The sequence below is a fragment of the Danio aesculapii genome, chromosome 7 (assembly GCF_903798145.1).
Source record: "Danio aesculapii chromosome 7, fDanAes4.1, whole genome shotgun sequence".
Lineage (NCBI taxonomy): Eukaryota > Metazoa > Chordata > Actinopteri > Cypriniformes > Danionidae > Danio > Danio aesculapii.
The window spans coordinates 40,867,445-40,879,663 of record NC_079441.1 but is presented as its reverse complement, the minus strand read 5'-3'; the positions used below and the strand labels follow the sequence as shown (position 1 = coordinate 40,879,663).

The 12,219-nt window shown below is 36.3% G+C and overlaps 1 protein-coding gene across 1 annotated transcript in view; it reads left to right on the top strand.

Annotated features, from left to right (window-relative positions):
* itfg1 (integrin alpha FG-GAP repeat containing 1) overlaps positions 1 to 12,219 on the top strand; it is a 221,087-nt gene that overhangs the window by 140,206 nt on the left and 68,662 nt on the right. The window contains exons 11-12 of the mRNA XM_056461971.1: positions 372 to 525; positions 6,217 to 6,325. Of these exons, the coding sequence (XP_056317946.1) occupies positions 372 to 525; positions 6,217 to 6,325 (263 nt within the window). The remainder of the gene's footprint in view (positions 1 to 371; positions 526 to 6,216; positions 6,326 to 12,219) is intronic.

Genomic DNA, 12,219 nt, shown 5'->3' with positions numbered 1-12,219 from the left:
TCAGTGCGCAAGTTTCAGCCTATTTTTCCAGTCTCACTGATTCTGTGCTCCTCTACTTTATTACACAGTGTGTGTGTGTGTGTGTGTGTGTGTGTGTGTGTGTGTGCGCGTGTGCGTGTGCGTGTGTGTGTGCGTGTGCGCATGTATGCAGATAATATTGTAATTGAAGAAGTGTTTAGTGCTCAGGCATGCTCTTTAATTGGTCAGAGTTCAGTGGTTTGCTATATGCTTGAAAACTTAATTAGCAAGGGTTAAATTCAACATGACACGGTGTCTTTGCACACTTTTTAGCATTGTGTTCCTCAGATCAACTCACATTAACAGTCGTTTCTGTGATTTTTCTCTCTCTCTCTCTCTCTCTCTGTCCGCAGTTCACAGCAGCAGGCGTTCCTTCTGGAGAACGTGGCTTGTAATGACGCGAGCTGTCAGGAGGCTGGACGCATGTTTCGTGTGCATTGGGAGCAGTCAGACCTCAGTGCAATCCCCAGGGCTGTTGTGGCCACTTTTTTTGACATCTATGAGGACGTAAGTGTTGGCCTTTTCCCCTTGCTTTTGGCGTTTTAATTAAAGTGTTGCTGCTGCTGCTTCAGTCTCCCTCTCTTTTCTCTGTCCCTGATCGCTCTTTCTTCTTCTCATTGATGTCTGTGACCCGCATTATACCGAGCTTTAGTCATTATCTGATTTACTCTGACTGTAATGTTGCCCCAGTGGTGTGACACAGGCGCTCTCCTCTTTTGACATTGAGAGCAGAGATCTACACTCTTTACATTTCCCACAATGCCCAGTCTCTGATGCTTAACGCTCTGTTATTCAATAGAGGTGCAGTCTCTGTGGTCTTGTAGTCAAAAGTCTGATGTTATTTAGCCTGTGTTGTTTTTAACAACAAGGAAAAGTATTTAATCAATTGATATATAATAATAATTCATTTCATTAAATTATAAATGTATGAACTATTATTAAAAAGAAAAACCCCATTGGTCATTAAAACCTAGAAAAGTCTATAAAAATATACACTACCTGACGAAAGTCTTATCACCTTATCCAAGTTTTAAGAACAGCAATTAATAACTTTCTAGTTGATCATTTGGTATCAAAAGTGGCTGATATGAAAAGCAAAGGCCTCTAGATTACGCTTATTTTACCAAAATAAAATATTATTATGCCTTGATTTTAATGATTTAATTAGGACAGTAAGGTTTGACTTTGCCTAGAAAACACAAGAAAAGTCTTGTCACTTAACAGAAATAATGAACAGTATAGAATATAAAGTCATTGTGCTGTGAAAAAAGTGTATGACTCCCATTGGTCAACTGCATCCATACATCTCTGCAATTACTTAAATCACTTATTAATAAAGTCATCTGGCATGGCAAAGAAAGCGTTCTTGCAGGACTCCCAGAGTTCTGCAAAGATTCTTTGGTTTCATATTCAATGCCTCCTTCTTCATCTTACCCCAGACATGCTCAATAATGTTTATGGCTGGTCAATCCTGGGGCACCTTGACCTTCTTTGCTTTCAGGAACTTTGATGTGGAGGCTGAAATGTGAGAAGGAGCGCTATCCTGCTGAAGAATTTGCCCTCTCCTGTGGTTTGTAATGTAAAGGGCAGCACAAATGTCTTGATACCTCAGGCTGTAGATGTTGCCATCCACTCTGCAGATCTCTCGCACGCCCCCATACTAAATGTAACCCCAAACCAGGATTTTTCCTTCACCAAACTTGACTGATTTCTTTGAGAATCTTGGGTCCATGTGAGTTCCATTAGGTCTTCTGCAGTATTTGTGATGATTGGGATGCAGTTCAACAGATGATTCATTGGAAAAATCTACCTTCTGACACTTTTCCAAATGATCAACTAGAAGTCAAGTTATTATTTGTTGCTCTTACAACTGTATCGATGACAAGACTTTTGTCAGGTAGTGTATAATATGAAACATATTAATTAATATAGCTGTAGTATTCACAAAACACTGACAAGTACACAACCTGTCAACAATGCTTCCAAACACATGACCCAAACTTGTCTAATTAAATATTTCATTTTATTTTATTTTATTTTGATTGATATGTTGTCGCAGTTGAAAGAAAATACATTCATAGTCTACAATTATACACATATATTTTACATTGTTATTTTGCCAAAACATTTTACTAGTCTTCAAATTGCATAGGCCTTAAGGTCCTCGTGCCGGCTTTCATTCAATTTTCTTTCTACTTTCTTGCTTGTCTTTTGACTGAAGATTCACTGCACTGTTTCTGATGATCATTATTCTGAAGCTCATGGTTCGAGGTCTTCCCCTCTTGCTTTCTGCTCTTAGTAGTCAAACGTGGAGCTTCCCTGAGGTCATTTCAGTCTCTCTACCCTTGAGCTGTGTGTATCTTGCTGGTTCTCAGGGTTTGTTATAGATTATTGATTTCTTGGTGTCCTTTGATCAGACTCATTGATTTGGACTGTTCATTCTACACAAGCACTCTCATGAATGTCTCTGGTTTTTGTCTAATGGCAAGTATCTGTATACAATATGGGTTAATCTCCTAAAACAAAATAGATTTGATTAATGCGGATAATAATTAAAATATTAATACTAATAAAATGTTATGTTTTCTATATTCTGCTATAGTTAAAAATACTATTTATTATTGAAATTTCACTGCCATTATCATTGGTCATTTGCTACATAAGAAACTGTTTTCACTGTAAGCATGGATGGGCAAATATACATTGAAATGTATTTTAAAATAAAATACCAAATACCTCAATTTTACATGCATTTAAAATTAACTACAAAAATACAGCAGCCACAACAAGTATCAAAATCAAATACTGTATTTTGTATTTTGAAAATTCTACAAAAAACTTTTACATGGGAGTATAACATTTCTTCACAAACCTTCTAGCAATAGGCATCTTGGATCAATCCCTTCACCGTCAAACTAAATTAGTGAAGTAAACAATGTTTGATAACAACAGCTTTTCTTTGAGCAAATTTAAGTCAGCCACTGTAGGACTTATTTGTATCTTGTTTGTCTTATTTTATTGCCATCTACATCAGCAATTCATTCAGAACTACTGTTAAATGTGCAGTTTACTCATTCTCCCAAAATTTTTCTCAGTTTTTCTTTAACTGGAAGAGTCTCAATTTACCCCCGTAGTGAACACCAGTACACAATTACAAGTGTTTTATTATTCTGAAGTTCATCTGAATTTCCACACGGAGACTGAGCATGATGATGTTCTGAAGGCTCCACGTCCTGTTATTAAGGACTGAGATTTTATTCCATCTCTTTTTTTTTAAGCAAAGATGCTGAATTGTACACTATATTGCCATTACATATTACTGGTCTTAGTATTGTGCAGTACTGCTCTCAAATATACCCATGCCATTTGTCTGTTATTTTCTTTCTGTGTGCATAACTTCCGTCCATACACCAATCATTGACTGCCTTCTTAATCCATTTTTAGTTCTGATCTCAAGCCCAGGTAATTAACTAAAAACGCATCAATATGTGGCTGCTTTTTTATGATGTCATCATTTAGACTTTTTACAAAGTATTTTACAGTATTTAAAAATATATATAAATACAAGACACTAAAAGATTTTGATACAAAATATAAACCCATTATCATAAACCCTATCAAATACAAATTGAAATTTGAAATACATGTTTAATAAATAGTGCCCATCCTTAACTATAAGCAATGTTGAATGCATTCATTCAATAAATTAAGCAGCATTTAGCAGTTGGGAGTTTGATGCTTTGCTCAAGGGACTCACTTTAACTAAGGTATTTTGGGTGCAGGAGTGTGTAGGCTTATTCACTCCCCACACTAGGGATTTGGCCTAAAATCAAAATCTCCTTTAATTGAACATTTTAACTCGATTACAATTAATGAACGATTATTTTATTTATTTATTTTATTATTTTTCCCCCATAGTTCACTGATAAGTTTTGTACAGTAAATATGCTCCCATATTGCAAGTGAGAGATTTTTGAATGAAGGGTGCATTACTTGATTTGAAAATAATTGAAGGAAACCAACAATCACAAATAAATAACTTGCACTTTTGGAAACAAAATTAATAATTTTCAATGTTTTTCCTATTAAAAGTACAAAATAAGCAGTATATCTTCTAAATAAAATAGCGCTTGTATATACAGTTGAAGTCAGAAATATTAGCGACCTTTGAATTGTTTTTTTTTTTTCTTTTTGAAATATTTCCCAAATGATGTTTAACAGAGCAAGGAAATTTTCACAGTATGTCTGAAAATATTTTTTCTTCTGGTGAAAGTCTTATTTATTTTATTTCAGCTAGAATTAAAGCAGTTTTTAATTTTTAAAACCATTTTAAGGTCAATATTATTAGCCCCTTTAAGCTATATATTTCTTCGATAGTCTACAGGACAAACCATCGTTATATAATAAGCCTAACCTACCTAGTTAACCTTATTAACCTAGTTAAGCCTTTAAATGTCACTTTAAGCTGTATAGAAGTGTCTTGAAAAATATCTAGTCAAATATTATTTACTGTCATCATGACAAAGTTAAAATAAATCAGTTATTGGAGATGAGTTATTAAAACAGTTATGTTTAGAAATGTGTTGAAATTAAAATCTTCTCTCTGTTAAGCAGAAATTGGGGAAAACATAAACTGGGGGCTAATAATTCAGGGGGCTAATAATTCTGACATCAACTGTACTGTAAATAAGATTTTAAGCAGTGCATTTCTTGAATCTTCTGTAAACAAATATTTTGATGTAAATATAAATTTTATTGTAATAGAAAATATGTCATCTCTGGTGCAGCTTCCAATCATCTTCATAGAGCAAACGTGCGACGTGTAGTTACATTTTTTGAGAGGTGTGCACAAAGGCTGCACCAGACCACACCCGTGCATTCGACGCAAACGTTTAAATCAGCCTTAACAAAACGCGATCACTCAACTCCATATGCGGTAGGGAAAGTAATTGAAACAATTGCCCTGAAAAAATTTGATCGATTATAGGTTCTATTTCGATTAATTTTAATTAATCGCCCAGCCCACCCCACACCTATAGTTCCTGTCGGTAACGGGACTCAAATCTGCAAATTTTTGGTCACAAGTTTAACTCTAGCCATTAGGCCGCGGCTGCACATTTGTTTTAAAGCACCCCTGCTAAATAAAATATGCACATATACCATAAGAAATCATATTGATCATTTAGTATTGTCATTTATTTTTATTTTACTTTGCAAAAATTTGTATAAGAATCTCTTTTTACGTACAATAATTGCTTACCTTCATGAACCTTAAAACAGGTTTTTCCATACTGAACCAGCAGGTATTTATGTGTGATAGCTGCTTTCGTCCAAGCTGTTTTGCTTAAAGCAGAGGTTCTCAAACTCAGTCCTTGAAGTCCAGAGTCTTGCAGATTTTAGCTCTGACTTGCACAACTTGCTCCAACACACCTGCAAGGATGTTTCTAGAAAGCCTAGTAAGAGCTTGATTAGCTAGCCTAGGTGTGTCTGATTGGGGTTGGAGCTAAAGTCTGATGGACACCGAACCTCCAGCACCAAGATTGAGAACCCCTGGCTTAAAGATTACACTATTACAGACAGTTGAACTACTCACTCTATTGCTTATTTTACTATCTCTCATATTCTTTCTCATACATGTTTTCTAAATAGAGCGTTGCGTGAATGTGAGCAAAGCATAAGATGCGTCACATGTGTTTGCATGTTCGAGAGTCTGCATTTGTTTGTGTTTTTCTTCACAGTCACCTTAAATTCTCAGACAGCCCTCGAGCATCAATGTGCACATGCGATTTCAGCATCATCTCTCCTTTCCTTTTCCTCTATGATTCACTCCTTCCCTCCCTCGACCCCTTCCTCTCCATCTGTATCGCAACCTTCTCCCCATCGTAATCACAATATAACCAATTACCTCGAATTCCCTCATGCTTACATAACTAATGGAGCTAAAGGCTCATTAAACAAACAGCACGCGCATGTCTCATTCTGTTAGCATTCCAGCTAGTCATCATTAGCACAGTATTAGGATGCTATCTGAACAGGAGCCCCCGCGCAGCCATCTTCTTAAGAACGAGACCGATAGACCGCAGAGAAGGCCTGATAAGAAGTGTAATAGCTTGCTGGAGTCCATTAAGGATATGAGTGCTCATCAGACGGGAGAGATTCAATGGGCTCGATACATTGTTTCTGATTTCTCATTTGCAGGGTATATTAGATATGATCGTGCTCAGCAAGGTGGAAGGGAAGGAAGAACTCGTCATCCACGCTTTGAAGAACAACTTTGAGGCCGACGCATATTTCGTGAAAGTCATCGGTGAGTATGAGATTTGGGTTATTTGCTAGTGATGGGTGATGTCTTATCATTTGGGATTTATCAGTAAATATTCTAGTCCTCCTGCAATAATAACAATAAAACTGACAATCTGAAGTACAGTCTGGGGAGGGTTTGGTTAGGGCTGTAAGTGAAAAATCAGTTTGTGCAATGAATAAATTTACTACAGTAGCATGATAAAGGTTTGTGTATGTCTATGAGAACTGTTTACAAATAATGACATTTTGCTGGCATACAATACATTTATTTCATATTCAGTTATAACATCAGTGAAGTGTTTGAAATAATGTCTATTTGTGGGCAGATCTGCTTTTATATCAGAGATTGAGGAAGACTTCATACTATTTTATAGTAGTCTATACCAGTGGTTTTCAAAGTGGGGGTCGCGGTACAATGACGAGGGGTCACTTGGTGATTTCTAAAACTCAAATAAATTTGATTTAACTGTAAGAATTACCCTATTTTATTCGTTATCCACAGAAAGATAGTTAATAGTTTCATTATTGAAACAACAAAAACAACATCCAAATAAAAATCCATCAGCCTTTCAAATTTTTTTCCTATTGGATTGTGACCCCTGGGGTATTTAGATTAACCACACAGCATTAGCGTCAGTTAAAGCAGATTGATTTTACGGAGCCAGGTTAAACTTTTTGGCAACCTTTATGGCACTCTAATACATTAAAAATAGGATATTTGAGGTCAATATTAAATTAATAAATAATCTATAAAAAATATATGGTTGTTAGACTATTTTGTGATGTCAGTATGCTCATATATGTCTATGGCTACTAACTTTGAGAAAAATGGGGGTCGTGAGTCACTGGCATTGCTATTTTGGCTGAAAAGTTTGGGAACCCCTGGTGTATACAGGGATAAAGTTAACAGTTATTAATTGCACAACCTTGCATGAACCTCAAAAGTGCTATACAAATAAAGATTAATTGAATGGAATTGAATTCTGTTCCTATCCTGTGAGACCTTTGTTCATTTTCGGGACACAAGATATTTTAGATGAAATTTGAGAGCTCCCTCGTCCTCCATACACAGCAACGCTCCCTAGATGTAAAGTCTAGAACAGGAACAAAAAACATTGTCAAAACATTCCATGTGACTTCAGTGGTTCATCAATCGTATGAACCTGATGCAGAAACAAAGTTGTTTTTACAGTTGTTTGGCACACAAAAGCTTTCTTGGAGCTTCGTTTGTTTGCAGTTAAACCACTGAAGTCACATACAATATTTTGACAACATTTTTGCGAGGGAGCTCAGATTTCATGTAAAATATCGAGGAAGAACAAAGAAAGAGACTCTGTGGGATTGGAATGGCATAGGGATGAATAATTAATAAAAAAATATATATTTTTGACTGAACTATCTTTTAATTCCTATAAAATGCCAAGGGGCGACACTGTGGCTCAGTGGTTAGCACTGTCGCCGCCTCACAGCAAGAAGGTCAATTGTTCGAGTCCCGGCTGGGTCAGTTGACATTTCTGTGTGGAGTTTGCATGTTCTTTCCGTGTTGGCATGGGTTTTCTCCAGGTGCTTCAGTTTCCCCCACTAGTCCAAAGACATGCAGTGTTGGTCATATGGGTGAAACAAATTGGCTGTAATGTATGAGTGCGTGATTGTATAGGTGTTTCCCAGTACTTGGTTGCGGCTGGTCATCCACTGTATAAAACATATGCTGGAGTAGTTGGTAGTTCATTTCGCTGTGGCTACCACTGATAAATAAGGGACCAAGGGCTGAAAGCCGAAGGAAAATGAATGAATGAAAATACCAAGGATTGCTTAAAGAATACAGATAAATCCTATATTGCCTGTCGTTTTGGTTTCATGTTTGATCATTTAAAGTATTTCTATCTTTTTAAGCCTCATTCACATATCTATTCACACAACTTTGTAGCTGCCTATCACTGTGGGTGGTTATTGAAGTCGCTAGTAGGCGTTCTTACCTTGAGGTCACTTAGGTAATGTTTATGATGATATTCATTGACAGGGAATAAGTTATCTTGCTGCTGAAAATAAACATTGTAGAGGGAAAACATGAAATATAAATGGAATCTTTGCATAAAACTTAATTACGAGGAAGAACAGAAAACAGTTGCTCTGGCAATGTTTTTGGTCATTGCGGCTATTTATCTGCATCAAATGGTGGTCTGTGTAGGTCTACAGCACTGAGAATACAACCGGCTTGTGCAAGGGTTGAGAAATTATCATGTGTGCTCTACTGATGCTCGTATTGGCTGTTAATTTGTTGGAAGTCACTTTTCATTTGCATAAAGTTGAAGGATTCTCAAAATTTGTTTCTTCGCTGCACCCAACCCCTTATCCAGTCGCTAATGGTCACTTATGTCGCCAGAGATTGCAGGAAGTTGCAAACTCTTCTTTAAAATTAATTGTCATTTGTCACTGTGTGTAGCTGATAGTGTGCATGTGGCTTTATTCAGCTATCTACAACAATAGACTGATGTCACGTGGCCGCCATTTAAAAAGCAAAATCGAGAAATAAACCCGGGAAAAAACTCAGAAGTATCACCTGAGTCACACAGAAATGTTGTGTACCTGGCTGTATATCTTATCAGCGAAGAGAAAGTGATACAAATTTATAATTTCACCGACTTCCGAGTGACCCGAAGATCCGTTCTGAATGGATACTGCAAATAAAAAGGGATATTAGACCTCATTTTCAGCTAGTTAAGGGAAATGGCACTAGTTAACTAATGTTTTCTTTCCCAAACACATGTTTTAGATGCCATTTATCAAACTCAAGTTAATGAATTGAACCTTTTACTATATTAGACCTGTCACGAAACTGAATTTCGGTACTGAAATAATTTTTTTTTTAATTTTCTGCTTATATTTATGCACTGTTGAATGCAACATCGCTGATTTGCCATAGTATTCCCCAGTGCTCAACAGAACTTAATGTGATTCGTCGGCGCCAGTGGTGTAGTGGTTAGTGCGTCGACACATGCGCTCCGGTGCTCACGGAGACCCAAGTTCGATTCCCACCTCATGGTCCTATGCTGACTCCTCCTCTCTCTCTGCTCCCCACAATGTCAATACTCTCTACTGTCCTATCAATTAAAGGTAACCCCGAAAAAATTGTTATAAAAAAAATGAATGTGATTGGCTGAGTTGGTCATCAGTTGACTGCACTTCACCAAGTGCAAACACAGACGAGCATTCGACCGATCTTTGCAGCTTTAAACGCTCTAGTGTCTGTGTGTCTGTGTTTGTACTAAGTGTAGAGCGGTGCCCTACAGTGTTTACCTGGTGTCATGAACTGAAGCCTATAGGACACTTAAGCGTATTACTCTTAAAGAGATTGTGATTTTTGTTTAATGTCTAATATGCTTTTAATTGTTTAAATTACACTTAACTGAATGAAATTAAAGTTATGTTTACACCATATCTGCATTTTGAAATCACGGCAACAGCTGGAGGTTTGTAGTCCACAGCATGTTATTGCAATGTTTACAGTGCTGATCCTATACTTCCGGGTTTTCCACCGCAGTCTCGCTTTCGTGTTTTAAAATGGCTGCCGTGTGACATAAGCATATATGTCTTTACTTCTGTTATGCATAAGGGCGATCTCTAGCTTTCAGTATGAATCAAACCGATATTTCATAATGTGTGTTCACTGCAAAAAATGCCGTTTTTACTTCGATTTTTTTTTTTAGTGTTTCTAGTCCAAATATCTAACAATTCTTAAATCAAGAAGAATTTTTTCATTCATTCATTAATTCATTCATTCATTCATTCGTTCATTCATTCATGAATAAGTAATAATATGTGTTTCTTGCTAGTCCAAAAATAAATAAAAAAATTCTAGACGAGCAAAAATACTATTGTTTTAAGAAATAATATGCCAAAATTAAATGAGTTTTTAAAACACAAAATAATCTGCCAATGTCAAAAGGAAAAACAAGATTATTTTGCTTAACCCGTTGGCAGATTATTTTGCTTGTTTAAGGAAAAACTCACTTCATTTTGGCATATTATTTCTTAAAACAGCAGTATTTTAGAATTTTGGTTTAAGAATTTTTAGATATTTGAACTAGAAACAAGACAAAAATCTAAGTAAAAAAGTTTTGGTTTAAAAAACAGAAAAGATTAAGCTTTTCTTTGTTGGATGCATATGAATTGTAGAGATCTTGTTATCTCAGTAAATACCAAAAATATTGTAATATAGTTTTAAGCCTATATACTTTAGCTTATCCTAACAGTTTGGCCAGCTTGGCTGCCGTAGCGGTGGTAGAGCTTCCGGGTGGCTGACATTTGGAGGGCTGACATTTCCAAAGCCAAATGCGTCCACTAGAAAGCAGCCACGATGCCATTTAATCCTGCCTGCTGCGTTTTAATTAAAGGAGAAGCAGAGATCTCTTCCAGCTCAAATGCACAGATTAGCTTCCTCAGTGTAACAGCATGCGAGGATCATTCTATCAGTGTCAGATTAAAACCAGGATGAGACTGACCCAGAGTCTCTAAATCTCCCGTCCTCATGCTTGTTAGCGTACTGCGTTTCTCTCTTTCCTGTAGATGTGCTGTTTAATTAGAACGCTGTAAGCTGGCTCTGAGGAGAGAGGCACTCTAGGTGGTTTACTGCAGTGACAAAGTGCTCCCGAGATGCTTGTGCCCCTTTCAAATAAAATAGCCACTTGTGTTTGTGTGAGTGAGAGGTGGAATTGATTTTTATGCACAGTATAAATGTTATGTTTTATAGAAATTGACTATCCAGTGTAATAAAGGCTACTAAAAGTCTGAAGATTATACTGTTTTCCTGTCAATGATGGCAGACTTGTGACTTCTCGTGATTCTTCTGCGGTTAGTCTGTCAACACTATAAACCAATAGTGTCCATTTCACACAAATGTGGTTTGTGTCTTTATCAGAGTTAGGTAATTTAAATTAAAAAAAAAAGTAATAGATTACAAGTTATTGACTACCACTGGACAATTGTAATCTGATTACATTACTAATTACTCCATGTAAAAAGTAATCAGATTACTTATTACTTTGAAGTTACTTTAAAAACATGTAAAAGATACCTATAAAAATACAAAATAAACGGCAGCTCTTTCAGTAATTTAATATTCACAAAAAAAATATTACAATGGGTTGATCAAAGCAGCTTGGCATATTTAAAACACGTAAAGAGTTCATCCAAAACTTCAAATTGTCTCATTATTCACTTGTTCCAAACCTGTTTGTCTTTTTTTAACACAAAAGAAGACATTTAGAAGAAAAATAGATACCTGTAACCATTGACATCCATAGTGTGCAAAAGCACGTCAGTGTTTGGGTGTTCTGTGTTTGTCTAACTACAGTAGGTAATTATTCTACCTAAATGTGTATATTCCATACAAAGTATGAAGCTGATAAGTCAGTTCTTGCCGTGGGCCTGAAAAATGGGACCCTTGCAATATGCGCTCTGAATATGTGTTCGCAAGTTGCGCACCTCTATTGGAAATAAAGAACTTGTGTGTGCAAAGACATAATATGTGAATGGCACCATAATCAGTTACACTTCTCTTCACATTCAGAAGATACCTTCACTCCTGATCTTGCACAAAAATTCTATTTAACCTGTTTAGGAAAAAAGCAGTGGGAAGTTCTTTAGAGACTGGACATAGACTGCATTTTTTGCGTTTGTGCTCAATGAAATCAAAGTAATGTCTGTATTTTTACTTGAAGAAGCTACCACGTTCGACAGCAGCAACACGTTCTCCAGCTATTTAAAAGCGCATGCTTATTAACTGACACTGCAGGGGAAAACGTTATCTAAAAGAAGCATTTTTTTTCTTCTAAAAACTTTATTTATAATGTAAGAAACGCAGTTATACTGACTTTAGTAATTGTAATCAAAATACAC